The sequence below is a fragment of the Syngnathus typhle genome, linkage group LG14, assembly GCF_033458585.1.
Source record: "Syngnathus typhle isolate RoL2023-S1 ecotype Sweden linkage group LG14, RoL_Styp_1.0, whole genome shotgun sequence".
NCBI classification, from domain to species: domain Eukaryota; kingdom Metazoa; phylum Chordata; class Actinopteri; order Syngnathiformes; family Syngnathidae; genus Syngnathus; species Syngnathus typhle.
In genome coordinates, this window is record NC_083751.1 from 6,307,440 (window position 1) to 6,332,619 (window position 25,180).

At 42.5% G+C, this 25,180-nt stretch overlaps 2 protein-coding genes across 12 annotated transcripts in view; one reads left to right on the plus strand and one right to left on the minus strand.

The window, feature by feature from the left end:
* s1pr4 (sphingosine-1-phosphate receptor 4) lies at positions 1–1,444 on the minus strand. The gene has a single exon (XM_061297182.1). The coding sequence runs from the start codon at positions 1,442–1,444 to the stop codon at positions 221–223; it is 1,224 nt and encodes a 407-aa protein (XP_061153166.1). The 3' UTR covers positions 1–220.
* Positions 1,445–5,270: 3,826 nt separating this feature from the next.
* The window catches only part of si:zfos-588f8.1, a 32,584-nt gene continuing 12,674 nt past the window's right edge, over positions 5,271–25,180 (plus strand). For 7 of the 11 annotated variants that reach the window (XM_061297166.1, XM_061297171.1, XM_061297173.1 and 4 more), the window contains exons 1-15: positions 5,271–5,709; positions 15,364–15,587; positions 15,664–15,883; positions 16,072–16,581; positions 22,190–22,284; positions 22,832–22,894; positions 23,030–23,129; positions 23,242–23,342; positions 23,558–23,687; positions 23,762–23,851; positions 23,943–24,059; positions 24,129–24,263; positions 24,396–24,517; positions 24,594–24,735; positions 24,810–25,005. In XM_061297166.1, coding sequence (XP_061153150.1) covers positions 15,427–15,587; positions 15,664–15,883; positions 16,072–16,581; positions 22,190–22,284; positions 22,832–22,894; positions 23,030–23,129; positions 23,242–23,342; positions 23,558–23,687; positions 23,762–23,851; positions 23,943–24,059; positions 24,129–24,263; positions 24,396–24,517; positions 24,594–24,735; positions 24,810–25,005 — 2,182 coding nt within the window. In that variant the 5' untranslated portion in view covers positions 5,271–5,709; positions 15,364–15,426. Of the gene's footprint in view, positions 5,710–5,784; positions 5,911–7,929; positions 8,159–10,574; positions 10,711–10,790; positions 10,829–12,888; positions 13,026–15,363; positions 15,588–15,663; positions 15,884–16,071; positions 16,582–22,189; positions 22,285–22,831; positions 22,895–23,029; positions 23,130–23,241; positions 23,343–23,557; positions 23,688–23,761; positions 23,852–23,942; positions 24,060–24,128; positions 24,264–24,395; positions 24,518–24,593; positions 24,736–24,809; positions 25,006–25,180 lie in introns of those variants that run through there. The other 4 variants (XM_061297167.1, XM_061297169.1, XM_061297168.1 and 1 more) reach the window with 4 other exon arrangements.

A 25,180-nucleotide genomic window follows, 5' to 3' on the forward strand; every position in this document is an offset into this window, starting at 1 on the left:
TATTGTGGAATATTTATTAACTTTGAAGCCAAAAAAAAAAAATGCAAATACAGCATGTTTTTGTACATACATGAAGATATAAAAATATTATTCTCTTATAAAACATAGGAAAATATACAGATCTAATTAAAAGCCTGAAAAAAATCTGAGGAAATAGTTACTACTTAGGTGTAGCACCTCTCTCAGGTCCTGTTTACATGGGAGGGGCACACATTGTGGTCTAACCACTCGAAACTGAAAGGCAGCTGCTGGTGGAGTTCAACCTCCATTTCTTCGACGCCTTACGAGACTTTTTCAGAGTTAGCGGAGGCGAGGCGGTGCTCAGGTTCCTGATCTTGTTCAAATTGTTCCTTAGGTTATCCTGCCTGCTCTCCGAGGTGCTGCTGGTCTCCTTGGAGGTCAACTGCTCGGGGCGACACAGGCCGGCCTTCAAGCAGCAGTGACACAGGAGCTTAGCCATTGCTCTCCTCATCTCGCCGCTGCCCAGCGCGTAGATGATAGGATTGAGGCCTGAATTGAGGACGGCTAGGGAGATGAAGACATCGGCGCTGAAGAGCGGCGCGCACTGCCGGGACTTGCAGAAGAAGTCCACCAGCAGCAGCAGGAATAGCGGCCCCCAGCAGAGCATGAAGACCCCCACGATGGTGATGACTGTTTTGAGCAGAGCCAGGGAGCGCTTACGGCATCGCTGCTGCGCGCTCTTGTGTACGTGACTGTAGATGGCGCCGTAGAGCATGCCGATAGCCAGGAGGATGATGATGAAGATGATGAGGGAGAACAAGATGTAGGTCTTGGAGTAGAGTGGGAGGAGGGTGGAGCATCCATCTAGACTGCACACACAATTCCAGCCCAATAAGGGAAGGAAGCCAATCACCAGAGCCAAAACCCAGCAGAGGGCCACCAGGCCGTAAATCCTGTAGTAGGTGCTCCTGGTTGACTTCTGAGGCAGTGGGGTCATTATCGTCACGTAACGCTCCACTGCAATTAATAACAAACTAAAAATCGATGCGGCCAGGGCGACAAACAGCAAGCCCTCACGGAAAAGCCAAAGCGCAGGCGTCAACTGGAAAGTCCGACTACCCGACAAGCAGATGTTGACCAGGTAGGCCACACCGGTTAGGAGGTCACTGAGGGTGATGTTGGCGATGCACACGTACACCCAACGCCAACTGCGGCAGATGCGAGAAATGACAGCCACCAACACCAGGGAATTCTCCAGGATGATGAGAATGCTTACAATGAGGAAGACGATCATGGTGACGCTGACGTTCTGAGAGTTTGAAACCGTTCTGTTCCTCAGACGGCCCGTGTGGTTGTAATGACGCAGGATCACGTGGTTGATCTCGGAGATGTTCGTGAGGGAGTCGTTGCCGAGGAAAGTAGTGGATGAAGGATACAAGTGAGGGCAGGAAGATGAGGTGCTGAAGGAGATGGAAAGATCCATGGCTACTTCTCAGATGGGAGGATGAGGACCAGAACCAGGTTGGGTTTAGCTGCAGGGGGGCTAATTTGAAACTGGATAACACACACCTGATAAGACAGAGAGGAAAATAAACATCACTGCAGGAAGAGGGCAAGCCGAATTTACGGTTATTTCAAACGGAAAAATATCAAAAACGTGCTCACAGTCTACTTTATACACCCTGATCATAATTCATGTATTAATCAGTGATACCTTGAAATAAGAGTGCCTTGCTTTGTGTGCTTTATGTTCCGGCCGCTAGAGGGCACTAGCAAACCTTACTATATCCCACCACGATCAATTCACTTTGGAAAAGAAGTAGAAGAAAAAGAAAAGAAGAAGAGAAGAAGACGACAAATATAATAAGACGAAGAAGAAGAAAAAAATGAAGAAAATGAGGTTTTGCAGGTTAGTCTATATGCAGAGCATATATAATTTTTTTCTCAATAAGAAACAAACATGTTCCAAAATACTTGTGTTTTTTAAAGTCATTTTAAGATACGTGTATAGTCACAGTACCTCTACATTTTTCTTAAATAGGCTTATTCAGTCATTTGAGTATACTTTGAGTATATTGACAAACTACAACAATTGTAAAAACTTTATTAAACTTACATAAGTTCAGTTGTGTTGACCAGGAGGCTACACATTGTAAGTATATCTGACTTTTATTTAATTATTCAAGTAAGTTTGGATTAGTTTGGAGTGTTAGGTAAATATGTGTATTGAGAATGTCCCTTTTGATGAAAATATCCATTCAGTATCTTTTAATTGCATTGCAGAGTTTAGAGGATGCATACCAACTCCATATATTTCTCTTTTATAATCTGAAAGGTTGGAAAAAACGGTCTTACAAAACATAAAGAATATATCATTTTAATTATGCAGCCATTACTTTCAATATCAATAAAACCTTGATTTAATAATAATTTAATATGAACTGCAAATAATTCTGGCGCAATCAAACTTGCCATCTACTTCCTCACTGGAGGTTTGCCAATTTAAAAGGCATCATTTAAATGCCTCACTCATGTGGTGAACACAGCATGGACCAGAAGCAGATGCTGAGGGTATTTAAATCGCAGCAGGATGCATTTGAACCATTTCTCCTAAAGCAAATTAAATGCAAGTACAAAGTGTCGGCAGAAAAACAAAAATAAATCTGCCGTATCAAATCTTAAGAATTAATATCATCTCTCTTCTCGGAAATCTGTGTCGCCCAGCCTAAAATCAATTTCTCGAATTTTTGTCTGAGGGCACCAAAAGCTTTTATTGATCCTCACGAAACTTGAGAAAATGATATCCCTCTGAATACAAGCGAGTTATTTCATAAATCCAAATCTATTCAATCAGAATGAAATAAAAGAGTGCATTTTATGCTCTTTAATAATAAATCACAAATAATAATCAGACAGAAAAAAAGAGTGCAATGCCAATGAGTACTTACTGCGGCTGTTTCTGGTGATGATGCAGAGTGCATGAGATGCACTTCTCGCTGACTACTGATTTTTGCAGCCCATCTTTGATGGGGAAGTAACCCAGAGAAGGTTCACACCCATCACACGTGTGCGATATGCAACACAGATTGCCATCATTTTGCCACATTTCTTGCACCATATCATGAAGATGATGAAAGGTGCACACTTTTTGAACAAGTGCAACATCCAAACTTGTTATTTTATTACATTCAAAAACAAGCAATAAAGTTGAAACCATTAACATTATGGAATCGTATTGTATTGTTATGATCTCTCTCATCGCCAATTATTATTTGACCTCCCTTAACGTGTATTAGTCATACAAAAAGCTGACAATTGATTATATTATAATTACTTAGTAGACTTTACATTTTACTGAAGCTTTAGATAAATGTGTGAGTTGTTTGTTTATTTTGGTTTGATCATTGCAGTCTGCTTGCTTCAGGGCCAATTGGATTACTAATAAACTGCTGTGAAAAAAATACTTGTGTATTTGTGGTATTTTATTTCACTTTTTTTAATGTGCATTACTGCCACCTACAGCACTGGAGTGCAACAGTCTGCCCTTTATTTTATGGCCAACTGCATTTTAGAATCGTGCTTTTTTTAGAGGGGTGGTAAATGGGACAAGGAAGAAACAATTAGATTTTAGTGCTGATCCAAATAAAGGTGCAGATCGATTCATCTTTTCTTTTTTTTACCTCTTATAGCCATTAGAGTCTGCTTGCCATTCACTTTGTACTCATTTCTACCTACAGCAGCTGAACGGTATCACCCGGCATTTCACAAATTTTTCCCCAGTTAAATCATAAACATGCTGAGCACTCTCGGGCCTTAGAGGAGGTCTGCAAGGTTGGATTTACACCATGAGGTTGAAGTGACATAATTCATTCAAGAGCTGCTATCAGCCATAATTCACCCTCACACTGCTCAAGCTTGTTATTGTCCATCTTAACCTTTCATAGATGTTCTTTTGTCTTTTTTTCTGTTGTTGTGAAAGACAATTGAGATACATTGCAAAGCAAGAATGCACTTCCTCACCATTGCTACTGTATGTGAAGTGAATGGCATACTTATTTGACCTACATTTGTAGCTAATGAGGCATGACATTCGTGGACCTCGCCCATGAAAGTATTCGCTCTCGTTTTAGATATTAGTTCTGCTTTTTGAGTTTTAAAACAAAAATGAGATCTGAATTCACTCGACACATCATGAGGTGCATCTTTTTTTCCAATATTTTGAAAAACTTCTCATCGCTAAGAAGTGGCAATTGTTAAATTGTGCAGGTATATGAAGTTTTAGGTAAATATAAACCAAAGTACGATAATGATACTATGATATTGCAAGTACTTTCCTCGAAATGTCATAATAGTTCTGCATTGAGGCTGGTGGTGGAAATGGAATGAGGAAAACAAACAAGCAACTGCAACAAAGTGCGAACAACACCCTGTTGACGGTTAAAAACGCCCTCATTCTCAACGTATAACTTCAGACAGCACTTTAACCACAAAAGTCAAGTCAACCTCAAGTGAGTCTTAAACGTGCCAATCATTCATATCAGTCTGAGAGGTGTGCAAAAATGTTTTGGGTGCCACACTCATTTTTTTTGTTCCATAAAAGCAGTGGCGTAGTGGCTCAGTCTATTTTGTCGACTATACTGCATCATTTGATAAATCTGCAGAATCTCAGCAGGTTTACACAAAAAAAACAAAAAAACTTCAGGGATGTTTGTGTAAGTTGTTGGCCAGTGTGGTAATGTTGGAGGACAATGCAGTTGACTCATTCAAATGACAATGACGTGTAATAACCATTTGCGTGAAGAAGCCGCCCTCTTGTGGACAGAAAGTAGAATTACATTGTTTTGCCTGAAAATAAAAAATGTGTATCCATCAAATGCGGTGCTGAAAAAAAAACGACTGCAAATTTTAGATACTGTTATAAAAAATATGGATGTACTTTTAACAGTAATTAAAGACCAATTGTGGAAAGGGAGTGTGATTAAATATTCATTTTTAGTCGGTTTATCAGTTTTTGTACTAGTTATTGTTTGAAAATATTTTTTATCATGAGCCTTTCAGTACATTGAACTTGATCCAAATATCAAACTACACAAAAATACGTTTCATAGCTTCATGTGTGTACAATTCGACACTTTCTATTTTAAAGCTAAAGGGGGCGCTGTTGCTCATACCAGTTACTTATATCCCGCACCATCAATACAAATACTGTAGGGGGCACTGTTGTTCCAGAAAAAAAGTACTTTTGAATGCAACAGCGCGCCCTCGTTGAAAGCAACCTTTTTTTTTCCCTCAACTTTTTTTTTTTTCCCCTTCCGCGGCTTCTTTCAGCCTGGCTGCTGTTATTAAAGCAGAAAAGATAGGAAGTGGCGACAGGCTAGCTGGTTAGCCGGCCAGTAACCAGTTCATTTTCCCTGCGTCAAATGTGCTTTTGAACACCTTTTTAGCCAAGGGACGCCTCTTCTTTGTTTCACCAAGGCGTACGAGGAAGCTACTTTTTTTTTGTCCGTCATTTTATTTTTGGTTTCCGCGCCGGTTTCACGCTCGTTGTCGCATCTTTGTCCGTCTCCGGTGTTGTTAGCCCCCCCCCTCCTTCTAGACTGCCAAGACAGGTTTGAAGCAATCCTCATACAAACAAGACACGGATATACCAGCAAGTTGGTCGCTGCTTTTTGATTTTTATCAGTAGCTTAGCTTTATTTGTGGGAGCTACTGTGAAGAGCAACACAATGGAACAAGCAGCGAAAAAAGGTACGTTCATGTTTTATTCTATATTAGCTCGGTGTGACACATTGTTTGGGATAAAATGTTTTTTTTTTTTTAAAGACAGCTACCCACGGAATAATCGATTTGGAAGCATATGGATATTTCCCAATGGCTCTCGGTCAGTGTAGTGACAAGAGAAGGGAAGTAATAAATGCAGCCTATGAGAGTGAATTGACTCCTGTGAAGGTTCGTTAACTTTGTTAAAAATGTCAGGAGAAATAACTTGTTTGTCGACTGCTAGCATCTTTGTAATGTTTGCATGAGTTGTCTGTCTCAACTTGTTGCTCATCAACGTTCCCAGACTGCCCCCCCTCTCCAAATAAAAATGACTAACACCACCGATAGTGTTTCCCAACCTTGCACACTTGGTAAAAATCTCACGGCACACCTCCATATGAAAGTGTCACAGAGAAAGAAATGGATAGTGAAAGACAGTTTGATTGCTTTACCTTTCATTTAAACCCCTTGGTCCTTGATAGATGAACAAAGATCACCAGTTTTCACTCAATATCTGAATATTTAAACCAATTAAGTGTTCATAAAAGAAACACAATACTCACCCATTTAATTTCCATGGCACTTGAAGGATTATTTTGGGTGAATAAAAATCCCAATTTTTCTTTACCATGTCCAAAAGAATTGATGGATTTGCTCTTAAGCTATTTTCAGACTTTGATTCATTTTATTGTGTCAGAAGACATTTATTATTGATGTGCACTAGTCATGTTTATGCTCCATGTGTTCTAAATTAAAAGAAAGTGGTTAAACTGCTGGCATTGAAATTCATGCCTGGACTTAAAAGTGTCTTAACATGACTCAGTTGAACCATGCTCATGTTTAGATTGATTTAAAAGGCATTTCCACTGACATGTGAAATGATTACCCTTCCCCTGCTTACACTCCCTTTATCCCAGGTTCTTTATTTGCATTCAGGGTGAAACAGTTGCAATGCTCCACAAACGCCTTTGATTCTAAGAAGCACGACAGGCCAAAACAAATGGTTCAATATATTGCAAGCTGCAGGACCAAGTATTCTTTGATGACTAATGTCCCGATGGTGGAAAAAAGAAATCATAAGCAGGAACATTACAACTACACATAATGCTCCTTGATTTGCTAGAGCATCTCACAATGTCTTTTCCATTGCTTTGATTTAGTCTTGTCTAAAATGGCGTTTTCACATGTATTTGTAGGCTTGATTTGGGGTTGCTAAGCTCACAAAAGATTTAAAAATGAAGGTTGTTGTAATTAAAGGGTTTTCTTAAGATGGAATGCCTGACATGGGCTAATTCTTTGGAAAATATTTCACTCACAAATCATCCGTGCTGGCAGTGTAAGAATAGCCACAGAATAGAAAATGAACTGATTAGAAATAGGGTCAGGCTGCAACCATTTTTAGCACAATGCTAACGTAAGTAGCATCTAACTAGCTTTATAGAGACAATTACGATATATGACTTTGGAGGTTCCCCTGCATGAGAATCTCATTCATCATGCGCTAGACATTTTGCTTGTAAAAAAAATCTATCAATTGCTCCACCCCCACTGAAGACTCACATTGCAACACATTCAAACCTTTACGATTTCAAGCAGCCTTTCCTCTTTCCACACCATATCTTCAAAGCGCTTCTTTTCACTCGGGCACTCCACCGAACAGCTATTTTGTCATGTCTTGAATCGAAAAGAGCCCATATGGTGTGCTGCTATTAATGGTGGCTTCTGGCTGCAGAGATGGTTGAGGGTGGGCTGCCGAAGAGATGGGGGGAGGGCGCTCGCAGTTGGTCCTCACATCCTGGCGGATACAATTCTGTCTTGCTGTGGATGACTATATCATGGGTCAGCAGCCACAGATATGCTGAGCTTCTTCACATGATTTGAACTGACTCGTGTATATTTCCTTCCCCCTGGCATATCATTGATGTTAATGTTATATATCAAACCAATCTAAGCTCAGACTTTTTGGGATGTCGGATATGGTCCAAAACATGAAACATTGGCTAGTTCAATTGAGGAAATTAGGTCACAGGTTTCTGAATATGCTTATGCTCAGTGTATGTGCAGGATCAGCTGATTGGGCACGCTTTGCTGACTGCCATGTTGAAAAAAAAAAAAAAAAATAGGTGCCAGAAATACACATGGAAGTGACTCTTCCGCTTTTGTAAGCAAAACGTGCAGTTAGCACGACAACAAAAGACTTTGAGACGTCTGCGGTTTTGATTAATTGTTTTTATTCTCTACATCAAGCTTTTTGTCGGAACAAGGATGGCGGAGCAGGTTAGCAGCCGCACTGTGATTTCTAATTGGTCCCTTAACAGCGGGTTTTCTCGCTTTTGTTCAGCTGCTGTGCTGGGCTAAGCTTTTTGTAGGTTAGCCTCGTTGATGACAACACAATCCTCATCAATATTAGAAGAAAGTGATGATTCTTCTAGTTCAGGTAAATATTTTCTTAGTCTGGGATGAATACAAAAGAAGTTGACGGAACAAAAGCGACATGACGATAAAGATTATTTTTACCTCACAAAGTGAAGGGAAGGAACTTGGCCAAATATGTTTGGCGTGTTGCGACGTGTTTTTATTTTCTCTTTTTTTGCCAATATGCTCATGAGGAAGGCATTTGGATGACAGCAATATGAACCGTCTCCTCGCAGGGATTTTCTTGTTCGACCTCACGCTGCGGATCAGCAGAAGACATCGTCCCAGAACTCATGTGTTGATCATTTCAATCCAATATATCTTCTTCAACGGAACACTAATAGGTCATTGAGTGTGATTCATAAATAATTGTGCTTGTTGACGCTGTACCAAAAATGTGTTGAGCAGATGAACGGAAAAATGGAGGTCGGGGAGGAGAAATCTGCCACCGGTGTGGGCTTTTGTGTGCACTCCACGGTCCGCCTTTCTTCCGTGGAAGAAAAGGCCTTTCACTTTGCATAAAAAAAAACGGTAAATGGAGAAGCTGCCATGACCTGTTCTTCTTTATACACTGGAGCAGATGGAGAGCAAAAATGACTGCATGACGATGATGAGGAAGATTGCTGAGGCTGTAAAGTCATCAATTCCTCAAACTCCTTGGTAACTTGGCGCCGTCAGTGCGGCCAACCAAATTTATGGGCTTTATAAATAGACTCGGCTGTAATGATAGGGTGGAAGTGAGGAAAAAGGCCGACTGTTTGACGATGGCCTACTTAGAGCGCCTCGTTCTTCACTCCCTTTAACACACATCAGGTCAAGATGCTCGGCTTGATCGCGATCACGCCGATCTTCCCACGGCGGCTTGTTTAGACGGTGATTACGGGCACGGTGGTAATCTAAGCAGAGATAGAAAGGAAAAAAAAAAGTGAAACTGGTCGGTCTGTGTAATGGAACACAAAATGGAACCGCTTTAAGACGGCCAACATTTGGATTTCATAAAGTAGTTTGGATCAAATGTGCCAGTTGGTTCTTTATAAAATACACAAATGCCAAAATGAAACTTAAGCGAAATAATTTTCTTTTTCGTAATCGTTTTTGGTCGTAGCTGGAGCTGTTGAATTTTTGTATTTTGGATGATTTCAAATGATTCAAACAGGAAGAGACTGTTATGGCAACCAGCAGAGCTTGGAATGTCCTCCTCAAGCGTCTTCACCGTCCATGTTGTAAGCACCGGATGACTAACATACCATTTAAGCAGTTTCACACGGATACAACCGCCTTTGCGACGATCTTTAATTAACCCTAAATCTTCCAAAATATGATCAACTTCACCGCTTGGTGGAAACATGGCTTACTGTACCAAACATGGCTGCGGTGAGAGTTGTTCCATCCCCCTTCCACCCTCTTTGCTGTCATTGATCCTGTCCCTTGGCTCAGGATTATGAGCAGAGAGGCAGGCGGGCAGGGGGGGACCACCCTCGGGCTAGGATTGCTCTTTTCCCCGCACTGTAATGATTTATCAGGGATGCACGTTTGCAACTCCAATGAGATGATAACATTCGTCGAACCGTAGACGTGACATAATTTGTCGGTTCAACTACTAGCTAAAATCGAGGACCTGGTTTGCATTAAACTCCCCTGAGAAGGAAGGTGATTCGATTCTCATGTTTGTTTTTAAAGACCTTTTGTTGGACGGGGTCTTCAAGTTTTGAAGCGTCTCTGTTTTTCTTTATGAATGCCTGACGGGTTGTGGAGGGTGACCAAACGCAAGAGCAGACAGAAAGCACAGATGGGGGGGAAAATGTAGGTGAGATCAGCGGAGGTTTTTTTTTTTTTTCAAGAGATGGAATAGGAACAGAGGTTCGGCTTCCACTGGACTCTGTTCTGTTTGCCTTTGCTTTTTTTTTACTGTGTAGTCTCAGGTCACTGATGAATAACTCATTTGTCAGAAAGTCTACAGGATGTCTGGCTTGGCTGGGAGAGACTGGCGACAAGATGTGAGCAATGTGTGCAGGAGGCAGCCACACATTGACATCAATTAGCAGACACATTGATTTGTTTTGCTGCTTGTGCGACTAAAATCAAGAACACAATTCATTTATCGTTATTCTTCGAAAACAATTTACTGGCTTTTTTTTTTGTATTGTGATGAAATCAAACTTCTGCATCTTACAGTTGATGTAGACTTTGCATGCTGTGACCAGCACAATGTGTGTCGGAAGTGTTTTTAAACGTAGAACAGCCCGCATGAGTGAGGCAGTACAATAATCCTCTTCCTTTTTCCGCTTTTCCTGAGTTGGGCCTGCAGGTGCTCCTCATTTCTTCTGGGACCCTGTTTCTTTGTCGAGCAGGACCGGATGGAAGTGGTGTCACGTCAATATTTATCGCACGAGCCTTTAAAGGCGTTCTAATGACTGTTCTTAATTTCAATTTTGTAGTCTTTCCATTCAACTAGAGTGACCTGGAAAAGTTTCATCATCACATCATCAGCAGCCGACGTGGAATTCCAAAGCAACCACACAGTGCCTTCTGGATGCCATTAAGTCCAACATGCTAAGGTCTCCTCGGATTCTTGTACGTCATGCCGCTGCTTTGATTTCACGGTTTTGGCTCATGGTGGTGATTGAAAATGTCGCCTCTTTTTTTATGGCCAGCTTCTTTGACGTGTGAATGAAAGACAAGACCTAATATGGTGAGAATTTACTTGTAAGCATTAATATTCAATATTTTCTTGTTGGCCAATGTCGAGACCATGCAGAAAATGAAAACAACAAAGCTGCTTTTTGGGGGAGAAAACATTCAATTCAAGGCTATGCTCCTCCGCTCGCTTTAGTGCAAACTGGCATCTGGAGTGAGTTAGAAGAAATGGTGCCAAATGATCTGTGGTGGGGAGAAAAGGGGGGGGGGCTGAAGGAGCTAAAAGAGAAGCTGATTTTGTGGTAGAAAGTGGAAGACATGAAGAAGGGGGGAGGAACAGATGCATAAAAAGCAAAGGTGGCATTGGGCTTTGTGCCCTGCTGTGAAATGTACATCAAGTGGAAGTTCATAAAACTGACTCGCACTCACGTTAGATTGCCTCAAGGTCAAACTACCTTTGGATGTTTTCAACCAACGTGTGTGTGATAAGGGGGTCATATTTTTCCTCTCCCCCCTCGAGGGCCGTCTGATGGCAGGCCGGCTTTAGTTTGTCAATACTTGACTTAGACACGTGACAATGGGAGTGGCAGATCAATGCAGGCCCCCCTGAGATAACTGTATTTCCATTGATTAGCACTGTCTGTTGCCGGTCTGGTAATTTTACTTGCCTGCCTGAGTCAAAAAATATATATATATACCATGCAATTGCTTGATTTCACATGCATTTTATGCAATTTTGCGTAGAATTATTTGTCACAAAAGAAAACATGGCCGCCGTCCTTTGTGTGAAAACAAAAAGGCTCATTCAGAAGACTTTGTGTGGCAACAAAGGTGGATTTAAAGTTGTTCGTCTTGTTTACACCAACGATCAACACACGTGTCCGGTTTGTTTTTGTTGTGTACATAGTTGGCGCAGTACACGCTGTAATGGAATTGTGTCGCAGTGTTTGTGTCGCTGTCGTAGCTGCTGCCATCCAAACAAACGACTGAACAACGGGGCTTCTCTTGCAGGAACTTTGAACGTAAGCTAAGCTTCAGTGACGACTGAATGCGGTTATATCAACAAGTCAAAGGCTCCTTGTCTCCTTTCGATGCAGCCAGCAGATGCTCCTCACCTCTCTCTCTCTCGCTCTCTCTTTTTTTTTTTTTTTTTTTAGACTGGGGGAAGGGTATGAGCTCAAAGTGCCCTTTACCCTTGACTCATTCTTCACTGGCTTCCATATCTGCATTTGTGATTAGGAGCCCAGTCGGGGTCTGCTGGCTGGTTGCTTCCCTGCAAGAGGTATCGTTCTGATTAAACAAAGGACTGCGTTTTTTTTGGGGGGGAATAGCACACATGGCAGACAGCCATTTTGGATGCATGTGCACTGCAGAAGCCCTCCAGGCTGATTAGCACCACTCAGCAGGCATGAGGTGCAATCGCTCACCATCGCCAGACCCGCGTGGGTTTACAAATCCCCAAGAGTACAGACAGACGTAAAGGCCAAAACACACACACATATTGAATCTTGACTTCCTTTGCTTCTGTCTCTTTGTGCCTAGTGGACAATGCAGCTGAATGTTGGCAACGGGCCAGCCCCTCTCATATCCATTAGGTCATGTTAGTGAGAATTCTAATGCTGGTGGATACTTGAGTGGCTGGAGTTCCACTTTCCCCAGGGAGAAGAAATAAGCTTTGGGTTGCACACACTGACACCGGAAGGGGTGGAGGGAGGTATCTGGACAATTATCAAAATATCGTGTTACATTTCAATCGCTGTAACCAGGTTGCACTGTTATACAAGCTAACTGGAGTTTTGTTGTTGTTAGCCGTTGAGTAAATAATGTCTGACTTTTTTTTAACTTTGGGGATTTCGACTCTCCGCTGCTATGACGATGCCTCTTAGCAACATCGAAGGTGCTCTGAGCTGACTCATGACATTTACTCGCCAAAGCAAATGGAATCCAGGGAGTCACCGTATCTTCCTGCACATATACACTGTTGACATCATTGCTTGCTTCATCACTGAATTTAATTTATGAGTCAAGCAGTGAGGGCAAGAGAAGCGGGTATGAGGCGGGGCTCGGTGGTGAGAAAGAGAGCGAGCGTTCCATTCATTGACTCGCTGTCACTGGGTCATCCACTTCCTGCCACATCATACAGTCAGCTGATGGTGTCTACGGTCTTGAGTGGACCCGTTTTACGTTCTCATTGTGGTGTCTGGAACTCAAACTAAGAATAAAACAGCTAAGGCGTTCTTACACATCAATGGGTGACTATGAACTCCTTTATAAATATCTATTTTGTTTATGTGGGAGGAATTAGAACAAGAGCTATTTGTCTTATTCCACATGTGCCAATGAGTCACCCAGTTGGGCTTCACCGCCAAATATGGGGTCGTTCCAAGTTTCCTTCATTTCCTGCGGCAGTCCCTTTAATTGTGTACATGTGGCAGGTTTGTCATGAGAATTGGTCTTTTTCAGTTTGACCCAAAAAATAAAACTTGTGAAACTATGTAATATAATTTTTTAGTAATTAATGTATTTATTTATTTTATTTATGATTTAATATTTTTTTATTAATAAATAAATACATTGCTATTATTTATCCAACCATCCATCCATTATCTGTACCGCTTGTTATTTATATTTATTTTAATATTAACACAGACTCTAAGCATTGTTTCAAGATTAAACTCTCAAGTGCAGGTTGGAAAAGGTTGATGAGTCCAGGGGACCCCCTTGACTATGTCTGATCTAAGGAGCTTCTTAGAGGTTAAAGCTCACAGTAAGCAGCTGAAGAGTCCCTGTCTGAGCTGTAGTCCCGCACTCCGATGTCTTTCCCCATCCCGTCGTAAGCAGCTAAAAAGACGGGCTAAGCCCGGCCAAGCAGACAACCCGGGGGTCTTATCTGTGGAATGCTGGGTATCCTCGCTGAGGATCTCCTTTGCAGGGAGGAGGCCGTATTATCTCAAAGGCGCTCTTGATTGTCCCAAAGGGTTGTCTCTCTTTTTGGTTTCACTTGAAAATATGTTTTTTTTTGTCTCCTGACTTTTATGGTCATTTGAGTGTTCTTATATCAACCACCTCTTTTGCCATTGAAATGTGCGAAATATTTTTTTCTAGAAAGATTCAAAATAGTACAATTTGTTGGATATTGATTCAACTTTAATCCTTTTTGGAGTCTAATCGAGGAAGCAGCCCGGAGCTACAATAATGTCTTCAAAACAGTCTGACATCGTAATGGAGCATAATGCTTATGCTGTCTTTTGTGGTCGCTGCAGTTTTGCATGCCTTATTATTTTGAAAAAGCCTGCATGCGACTGACTTGTGGCCTGGAAAAATGCAAAAGCTCGTGACTGTAAAGTTCTATTTTGGGTCTTATCCTCCCAATAATCAATTACACAATCTGTTGATGCGTGTCCAAGATCTATCACTACTTGTGAAAAAGTTTCCGCACGAGCTGCAATCATTATTAATATTTAAAAACTGCACATCACATTAGGTCAGCGAAAGAGCCAAAAATATATTTCCCTGAATTAAGCAACTTCTGTATATACAGCAGTGATCCAACAGCTGCTTTAGAATATTTTTAGAAACCCTCGCAAGATTGTGATCAATCATTGGAAAGTTTATGACCCCCATCTATTTACTGTATCATTTTTCTCTTGGTTTATAACATCTTGTTTTTCAGGTTGCCAAAATAAACAGTCTCTCCTCAGATGGGGAAAAGTGATAAACTATCAGTCCTTGTACTTACCGGATGGATCTCGGGTTACTCAAGCGACGTAGTCGGCCCGCCATATCTCACAGGGCTGTGATTTAAAGCAGTTTCCAGTTACCCCAAGGGTGGCTTACAGTTTACCAAGCATTCATTATTAATACGGGGGTCATGCTACGCGATACATCGCAAGACTCTACCCAGCTGCTGTCATGCTAAATTTGTGCTATGGCTCTTGAACTATATAGGGTACACTTGACAAATGGTGCCCTTAACAAAATCATGACAGCGACGTAGCCATGCAGTATTTTTCGTGTGGGCTTTATCGGGGTCGGGGGTCATTTTGTTCTGATAAAACGCCTGGTAGATTTTGTTTGGACAAACATGATTCAATAACTCCAAAACAGGACCTACATTTTAGTCATTATGTTGCCAGAAGATGCTTAATCGTAATTGCTGTGGTAAAATTAGGCTTCATTTTTCTTCCGGCCACCAAGTTTTATATTATAATTTCTTGTCAAGAAAAATGAGTACCGGTATTTTGGCGTCATTGCGCCGTTTGTGGTTTTGCTTGTGTGTTGTTTCACGTTTGCTTTTGTGCAGGAGCTGACTTCAGTGACAGCAGGAACTGAGGTTAAGGTGTCATCTGTAATGTGTATTTTTAGCATCTAAAAAAAAAAAAATACAGGCATCATCATTTGGATGCAATCACACACTAATATTGTATACGATAAAATAAAACCAAGATATGGACAAATTATTAAATTTTAATAGCTCTGCCAAAAGGTAGACATTACATTCATTTAATAATGATTGATCATTTTCGGTCGATGACGTGTATGTCACTGTGTAAATTATTGTTGATTACAGTGTGATTTGTTTTCTTGCAGGTGCTTTGTAGCAAGAAGGAGGCGGTGGCTGCGGCATGCTGAGGCAACTCCCCCTGACTCAGGATGAGTGTCAGAGATGGCAGCGCTGCCATGGCAACGAGTGCGGGCGGAGTTAAGGGGGGAGGAGGTCTGCTGACGAGCACCAACGATCACAACGGGCGCTCGTACCTGCTCCAGATCTACCCGCGGCTCGCTGCGGAGTCATCCACCTGCTGCAACCTGAGGTGGACTACCGCCATAAATGTCATCAGTCATTTCCCCCCTTCACACCATTAAAAAAAAAATGTCTTAACCAATCAGAGTGCAGAAGGATGCTACAGCAGCTTCTGTGATCTCGGACGCTGCCGTGGCACTGGGGCTGGACCCTGGCCGCCTGTATGTGCTGGCAGAGGTGAAGGAGAGTGGAGGGGAAGAGTGGGTGCTGGAGGCCGGAGATCTTCCAGTGCAGAGGTTCCTGCTGTGGCCTCGGAAAGCCCAGGAGCAGCACCCGCAGAGCTTCGGCTTTTACTTCTTACTTCAGGTCTCTTATGGAGTTGTCCTCATGCACATTTATTGCACTGCGATCTCAACGACAATTATGACAAATCCACGTGTTGGTACATGGAAAATCGTAATGGGCATTCAACGATTTAAATGTTTCCAGAAATTATTCAGAGCGTTCTGAAAATCTCGAAAAGTAAAGACTTGTATCTTCTGTTTGCGATCCAGGAGAGGAACAATGACGGCTCTATCCATTATGTCCACCTCCCACCGCTGTCCAAAGAGCAGGAGGCACAGCGGCTCGCCGCCAGGGGCTTCCTCCCACCTCCACAGGATGACTTTGCCGACCTCTGCAACCTCCCCAAACTCAACGAGGACAGCATCCTAGATAATCTGCGCACACGCTTCTACAAGAAAAAAATCTACACCTACGCAGGCAGCATACTCATTGCCATCAACCCCTTCAAGTTTCTACCCATCTACAACCCCAAATATGTCAAACTCTACGAAAACCACCAACTGGGCAAACTGGAGCCGCACATTTTCGCCATTGCCGACGTGGCTTACTATGCCATGCTCAGGAAGAAGGTCAACCAGTGTATTGTCATCTCCGGAGAAAGCGGCTCGGGCAAGACTCAAAGCACCAACTTTCTCATCCACTGTCTGACTGCACTCAGCCAGAAAGGATACGCCAGCGGAGTGGAGAGGACCATACTTGGCGCCGGACCAGTCTTGGAGGTAAGAGCACGACACGCTGGCTGTGCATCACTCACGCAGTAGGTAGAGAAAGACTGTCATGAAGGAAGATCTGCTCGTCTGTTTGCCTCATCAAGCGTAAGGAAGCCTTATGTCACACATGGGCTTGAATCGCTCTCATCCATTTATTGTCAAAAACATGCTTCCTCCGAAGTCACACTTGCTTCCATTGCAGACTGAAACCTAAGATGGAATAAGACTACTTGTGTTTTAGATTATTTGATGGTATAATAATTATGTTTAGTTTGATGGTTACGGTGGTTAGAAAATCCCCCCCCACTGAAAAAGAAGGAAATGTCTTTTCAAGCTGCAGCTAGGGGCCGGACGGACATATGATCACTGGCGTGGAGCATTAAATGCTTTACCATGAAAACTATGGCCTCACTCTCTAAAAAAAAAAAAAAAATGGGAGTGCTTCTTTTTTTAACCCCTCACGTGACTCTGTCCTCTATTTCTGTTGGAGTCAAATGAACAAATTCTCTGAATAAATCTGTAAGGCAGTAAGACATTTGTAAACATCTGTCTCTGCTTTTACAAAAAGGGACTGCCCTATTATTATTCCGTTTTATCTACTTGGCGAAGAATATGTAAGCTTAATTTTGTATATTTTTTTTCCCCTTGCCTATAATAAGTAACAGTCTTAGTCAATGTTAATGATAGAAGATTTTGAAATAATTGTCAGCATTCACAAAGTAGTCATTGTTTACCGCTACAGTGATGAAACTTTTGCTGCGTTTTACTTTATTGTGGTCTTTTGTTGCGCTATAAACTGTGTTGTGTGTGTTAATGGATCCCAATATAGTTTGAGCTTCCTTTGAGCCCAGCGATCCGGATGAATGTTTATTTTAGAAGTACATAAGTAGAGATAAAAAATAAAAAAAATCTGAGGACAGATGGGACTCAAACGTCCGACTTCAGTGCAACACGACTTGATTTCATTCAGTCCAATCCAGCATTGTGATTCTCAAAATGCTCTTAGTGCTAAGCTGAAAGTAAATCGCCACATATTTTCAGTTTTATATGGCGCAGGAACGGAGCTAAAAATACTCCTTTATCCAGAAAAGCCATGTGTGGAATGTGAAAGAGAAGGCCAGAGCTGTAAAAGTAAGTTAAGTGAATTACACCGCAATACAATTGGAGAAAAGAAGTAAATACAAAAAAAAAAAAAAGCGAGGTCGCTTAAAGGCACGAGTCAGCCATCTGTCATTCGCCTCATGACTTTTGTCCCTTGACCTTCTTGACTCAGCACTCAAAAGGCACTCGCAAAAAAATAAAAAAAGTGCTGCGACTTTAAGATGTAAGTTTAGCCTCGATCCCTTAATGTGCGTCAGTCCGATGGAGAAAATTTTCCCTTCCATCAGCAGAGTTCCGCCGTCATTGGCCGCCGTTGCTTTCCCAGAATGCAGTCTTGTTTCAGTCCTGTCCAGATCTGTGGTTGCAAAGGGAGACAAGGAGACGGGCTGGAGCTTTGTGAGATCGGGTTCCAGTTTTGTCAATCATCCTGACTCGTGAACAACTGCAGCAACATGACATGGAAAGTTGCCTCTCACCCAGAAGTGGAGTGCTTTTGACATTTCCCCACATGCTCTACCAAGAAGAGATTTATTTGGAAAAAAGAACGTCGACTTTGACACCATCTCGCAGCTTTTGTAGCAAACTAATAACACAGCTAACGGGAACCTGAAGACTCTTTACAGAGGAAGCAATAACTCCTTTAAGTACGTTCCCTGCAGTTTCTCTCCACTCAACTAGGATGACAACTTGGAATTGAGATTTAAAGAGACCGAGAGTTTCTTTCAGCAGGTTTATTGCTGCAAAAGAACCTCAAACCTTCCTCAAGTACGTTTTTGTACTTGATACTGATCCTATTAGAGTTGTTGAAAATGCAAAGAACGTTTTACGTGTCTACCCTGTAGCTACAAGGGGGAGCTGGCTTGCTCTACAGACCCGGGTCACATTTTGAGGAGGTGAGATCATTATTTGTGCCGCTGGACTCAATGGCCTCAAAGCTGAAAGCACTTTGCAAAGCGGCCGTCCGACTTTGGTGCTGTTTGCTTTGACACGCCGAGCTCCAATACTGGTCAAATCTTTCTTTTCTTCATTCATTTGATGAATATGGTCTTCTCAGAACCTTCTAAACTGCTCTTCTGACTCCCACTCAATGAGCACTGTAGATCTTTTTTGAACTGGTCCGACTGGTCTCCTTTGAAGCACATGAAGGCTCCGCCCCTTTTCACATCATTGGAGGACACAAAAAAGACAGATCAGCTGCTCCTTAAAGATTAACTGAAGAATCTGCATCATAAATTTAGCAGATCAGCTGCTCCTTAAAGATTAACTGAAGAATCTGCATCATAAATTTAGCCATGCTTCCTTCATGCGGCCCTTGCAATAAGACTCAGACATAACTTCACGGGGAGTTCCTATCATCCGGAACCTTATTTAACAGGAAGCGGCGACAACATGGGAAGTTACGGCAGTAGTTCTCCTTAGCTTTTGCCAGGACCCTTACGGGGGTGTGGATAGACCAGAGTATTGTATTATACGGTTCAGGAAGTGAAGCGGAGAAGCTGGCCGGCCATTCTGTCTGCAGATCCATTGTTTATCTTCCAGTTACTTTATGTGTTTCACTTATTCCTATCTCTCTTTGAGCTGGCTAGGTGGCATTGAGAATAGGAATGGAAATAACGGGCTTTATTTAGTATTAGGCTGACACGTCACTCGAGCCATACACGAGAAAAACAATGCAATCGCTGTATTAGGAAACGAGGTGAAGTGCGGGACACGTTGGTTCTTGTAGCAACCCAGCTTACATGTAGGAACATGCTGCAATAATCTTCGGGACCTATTTGTGGTACTTTGACCACGGCATAAGCTGAAGATTGATGTGGTACCCACGCAAGAAGACATGGGTGGGGTTGCTTGAAATGGCTCTCGTCTGGTAAAACGATACACCACAAGAGGACCAAAACTAGCCCTTGAAAACTTCATTCATTTTTTCTTTGGAAAACCCAAAACATCTGAAGGCACAGGACAGAGAAGTACCCGTGATTGCAGGTGGTGATATTTGGTACTCGATTCTTGATGCTGATACCAAGTACCGATACCACGAGTACTTTCCAAGCATACAATTTCCCCCCAAATCAGTGCTAGATAATTTAAAGACATCCAAATATAGCAAATTGCATTACACATTGCAGGGCTCCATTTGCCAAAAATAAAAAATTCAGTTGGAAACATTTCTGCATTATGTTCAAGTGAGGCCATCTTGATAAGTGCCCTTGTTCACTGTAGCTAAGGCTCAGCTGGCCAGTCACTTATCAGCGGTCACACCACTCAGCGTTTTACGCTTGATGCATATGTGGCTTATAAGCCAACAGTGTAGAATTGCTGAAGTGCCATTTTTACACTTGGAGACAAAACAAAAAATGACCCCCCCCCCCCCAACAAAGTATATTTTTCCGACGTAGCTTTTTACTCGTAGGCATTCAGCTTGGAGTGTCCGTTTATTTACATACTGCAATACTTGCACGTAAAGTTAAACAGGAATTTGAAGAGATTATCCGTTCAAACGAAAGGAAACAAGACTGACCACATGGTTTGGCCCGCTTTTGCCATTAGAGCCTGCCGATGTTTTGTGAATGGAGCAATCGGTGACACTTGGACAATGCAGTGAACAAATGCAGTCTGCAGAGAGGTGTGAGTGTCGCAACCTTGGCAGCAATCCCCGAACTGCTTAAATCAAGCTTGAGCGTTAAAAGGTCACACTTGAGAGGATGCAATACTGCCCCAGGGTTACAAATAATAAGGCTTAATATTCAGCCATTGTCTAAATTGCTCAAAACTCCTTTTGCATCCTAAACTTGGCTTATTTGAATGACTTTATAAAATTTGGGCTGATTGTTGTGCAAGAGAAATAAATGACTTTGTGGAAGAGCTCCCCTAGTTTGAATTCCAAGAACTTCGTGTGTGGCTCAGTGGGGATGTGAGCCTTCATTCTGGTCACTTTGGCTGCGCTCAAGTGGAAATGTACTGGATAGCTGGCACCCAAAAAAAAATCCGGCTCACAGAACACAAGACAAACTCGCATATGCATACCAACATTGTGTTTGGTGTCTGTTGTTTTTTTTCTCCCTTAAAGTCTGAAACTGTAATTTTGTTAAAAATGTCAATCCCACTCGCAAAGTTCGACGTGGTTTTGACAATGTGTCAATTTACTTCCTCATACCTGCTGTCCCTCTGAGCCAATCACAGCTCCCCCTCATGGGCATGTTTGCCTGCTGTGATGATGCTGTGACATGTTTAGTATTCACTGGGTGGCGCTGAGGCCTCTAGTATGCTGAGCTTTCCCAGGGTTTTGCACACTTGGCTGCAAGGTTGCCAGATCAGGTCAATCTGAATAGCTCTGTGAGCTGCACTGTCATAAAAGGTATTCTCAAGTGAAATAAATGTTGCTTTAAAAGAATATTCAAATGTGAGTGACAGTATGGACAAATGCAACTAATTAGCCACATTCAGAATATTGCAAGAAAGTCTCTCATTGTCACATTTCATTTGAGAAATTCCAGTCTGTCTGGTGCCACTGGTCGATATGAGTCATCATATCTGATTTTAATCCACATAATACCAAGGCTTGATTATGACATCGGTTTCCATACATGTCTTATCCCCTTCTGGTTAAACTGGGCATATTAACACAAAATCCAGAATTGGGTCAATGGAAATAAATCAGAGAAAAGTACTTTAACCTCACCTGTACTCCAATCAGATGAAATTGTGATTTTTCTGAATGCAAAATGACTGAAACAACAGAAATGGGTCACCAGTTTAGTCTATAGACTCTAAAGGAAGACACCACTGTAACAAATTAAACCTGCCCCTGCTTGGGAGCACACAATGTGGTTCCTATTTAACATGCACAGAGTCGACTTCCCTCGCGGTGGCCTTTTGTCGTACCCGTGTGTGTATCTGTAACCATGTGAGCATCATTAAATAAAAAAAGAGAGCGAGAGAGTGCTATTTGGTTACCATATCAGTGCTTGAAACCAGGGGCCCCCTTAGTGATTCCCGATGGCTGGGTTCATTCTGCTCGAGCCACATCAGGCTGACACTGGCACCGAGTGGCATTTCCACTTTCATTTATCACAATTGACCTGTAATGCACACACACACACATCCACACACTCGCACAGACTGAACAAGGGAAATGAGTGATAAGATTTTGAAGGAGGCAGATGGAGAGTGGGGGCAATGAGTTGCAGATGCTTGGCCCCCGCGACGCACATACACACACACACAGAGTGACGTGAACATGATACCACCCACATCAGTGGTCTGGGCTGCTGTTTCAAAACAAGATGTAACCCCTGCTCTATGGAGTATGCAGTCATTTAATGTGAGCCAGACATTCTTTTAATACTCTGTTTCATTTATGGTTTGAAATTCCAAACGATTGAGCATAATGAGGTTTTGAATCAGGTGCAGTGACGCAAACCTCCGCTATGGTTGTTTCAGGGACTTTACTTTTGGGGGATTTCAAAATATTGTCACCTTCCTTGAACTAATTCTTGTGGGTTTTCTTTTTTCTCAGGCCTTTGGAAACGCCAAGACAGCCCACAATAACAACTCCAGCCGTTTTGGTAAATTCATCCAGGTTAACTACTTGGAAACCGGAGTGGTGAGAGGGTGAGTAATTAATTATATCCCCTTTGAACGGTCATGTGCATTCTCTTTTTTTTTTTTTTTTTTTTAACAAGTGCTTGTATGGGGGCTTAAACTTACATCCACCATCAGCCACTTCTTTTTTCTCAGACCTCAGCCTCCGGTTAGGGCGCACCACCAAAGTTTGGGTGTACACGTCACTTCCTCATCGACTGTGGGCTGCTCAAAACAACATCTGACAACAGATGTAAATGCAATCGTGCAAGAATGGGAAAAAGCTTTAGACAACATTCAGACCTCAGCCCACACACCTTGCCCATTCACTTTCTGTTGAAGACGTGATAAATTGTCTTCAATCCCATCGAGGCATTTTCCATTTATGGCACAAAGTAATTATGATCTATAATCCAATCAGGAGGGATAATTGCTTCAACCATCCCCCCTGACGTCTCCTTTTTTTTTTTTACGAGTCCATTCTTACATGACTTGAACACATGCAAACACACTGACTTTTAGTGTAAAATGATTCATGTAAATTGTCTTTCTCACCACTCTTCTGTCTTTCATGCAGTGCCGTTGTGGAGAAGTATCTTCTGGAGAAGTCGCGTCTCGTCTCCAGAGAGAAGAACGAGAGGTGAGGACACGCAGGGTCTCCACCGCGTTCCCTCCCTCAGTCTGGCTTTTGCGACCTTTTTGTAAAGATGGCAAGCTTCATGATGTCGGACCTCAGCCTTTGACTTAATATCATCGACGATTTGTTGTGTTCTAGAAACTACCACGTGTTTTACTACCTGTTGTTGGGAGCTTCCGAGGAGGAAAGGAAAGAGTTCAAGTTGTTGCCACCTGAAGACTACTTCTACCTCAAGCAGGTAGGAAGAAAAGGAATTTCATCCTAACCATATAATTACATTAAAACCGGTTTCTGGCAACACCTTTTGTGGTGGTGTGTTTTCACACTCCCCTTCTGTCTGCTTTCCGTAGGAAAACTTTAAGATTGAAGATGAGGAGGACCTGCATCATGACTTTGAAAGGCTACAGCAGGCCATGGAGATGGTTGGCTTCCTTCCAGCTACCAAGAAACAGTAAGTGTCCGCTCAGCGTTGTGGTGCTGTTAAATAGTCTGTTTCGTTCAGGAATTGTTCTTACTACTCCTCAAAACGTGCTCGTGTTTTTAAATACATCGTCTCCTTTTCAATTTCACAAAGGCTACAACGAGTCAAAGTATCAAAGGTCATGTGTTTACAGCGTTCTTCAGCGGGTCACATTGTGTATTTGATATCAAATGTCTTTATTGCAGGATTTTTTCCGTGCTTTCGGCCATCTTGTACCTCGGCAACGTGACCTACCAGAGAAAGTCAAATGGGCGAGACGAGGGCTTGGAGGTGGGGCCGCCGGAGGTCTTGGCCACTCTCTCTGACCTTCTGAAGGTAACCCTTGTGTGTGTTTGGGGATTATGTTTGGTCAGCTGTGTGCAAGCACTCAACACGGTGGTCTCCCTCAGGTCAAAGAGGAGCTGCTGGTTGAAGCGCTGACAAAGCGGAAAACGGTGACAGTCAATGACAAGCTGATCCTCCCCTATAGCCACTCGGAGGTATCTGATGGGGCATCTTATTTGTTTGAGATTGACTTCCGAAGGAACCACAGGCAACCTTTCATTGTTCTTTGTGTTCTTCTCACGTCAGGCGATCACAGCCAGAGATTCCATGGCCAAATCGCTATACAGCGCCTTATTCGACTGGATTGTCCTACGCATTAATCACGCCCTGCTTAACAAACGAGACATGGAGGTGTCGGTCCCGGTGAGATACAAAACACACTCCAAATGAGCGGTGCAGTCTTGACCTTGTATCTTTTCCGTCTTCCCGTAGCGCTTGTCCATCGGTGTTCTGGACATATTTGGCTTTGAAGACTTTGAGACCAACAGCTTTGAACAGTTTTGCATCAATTATGCAAATGAGCAGCTGCAGTATTATTTCAATAACCATATATTCAACCTAGAGCAGGTGAGTGGCGGACTTTTGTTTTTATTATCACATTGACTGAAACACACAATTTTAAATGTATGAATGAATTCACATGGAATGTTTGGAATTGGTTCTTAAAGAACTGTTATCTGGAATTGTTGTATTCTGCAGGAGGAATACCAAGCAGAGGGGATCACTTGGCATAACATTGACTACAAAGACAATGTGGGCTGCATCCATTTAATCAGCAAGAAGCCCACCGGCCTGCTTTACCTGCTGGATGAGGAGAGCAAGTAAGGAACATTGCTTTTGTTTTCTTGAACATGTCATCTACTTGTTTCCCTTCCTCACTTATTTTGTGTACTCCAGCTTCCCCCATGCCACAGATGAGACACTATTAGCCAAATTCAAGCAGCAGCATCAGGGGAATAAATACTTTCTCTCCACACCCGTCATGGAGCCTGCTTTCGTCATTCAACACTTTGCTGGGAAAGTCAAATATCAGATCAAGGTAAGGCGGCAAAATCACCCAGTAACGCACCAATTTCTTGATATTGAGCATAGTTTTATCTTTGATTGTCGCAGGATTTCCGTGAAAAAAACACAGATCACATGCGGCCGGACATTGTGGCGTTATTGCGGAGCAGCGACCGAGCGTACGTGCGGCAGCTCATCGGCATGGACCCCGTGGCCATGTTTCGTTGGGGCATCTTGCGCGCCACCATCAGAGGCATGGCTGCCTTCAATGAAGCCGGGCGCTCATGGGCCGCCAAAACTGCAGGTAGGTGTGGTGTAACTATCAGGTAGCTTTGGTCTGAAATAATCAGTAGATCTGAATTGCAATCAAAACATTGTCATTCCTACAGAGGAAAGAAAGCGTTGGACATTAGCCGTGTTGTAGACCTTTAAACAGCTCATGCACAAAGCTTTAGAATTCTGCAGTTTCTCTACTCTCC

What these genes read in the sequence shown, in the direction of transcription:
- s1pr4 (XM_061297182.1), bottom strand. Translation starts at nt 1,444, where the DNA reads ATGGATCTTTCCATCTCCTTCAGCACCTCATCTTCCTGCCCTCACTTG.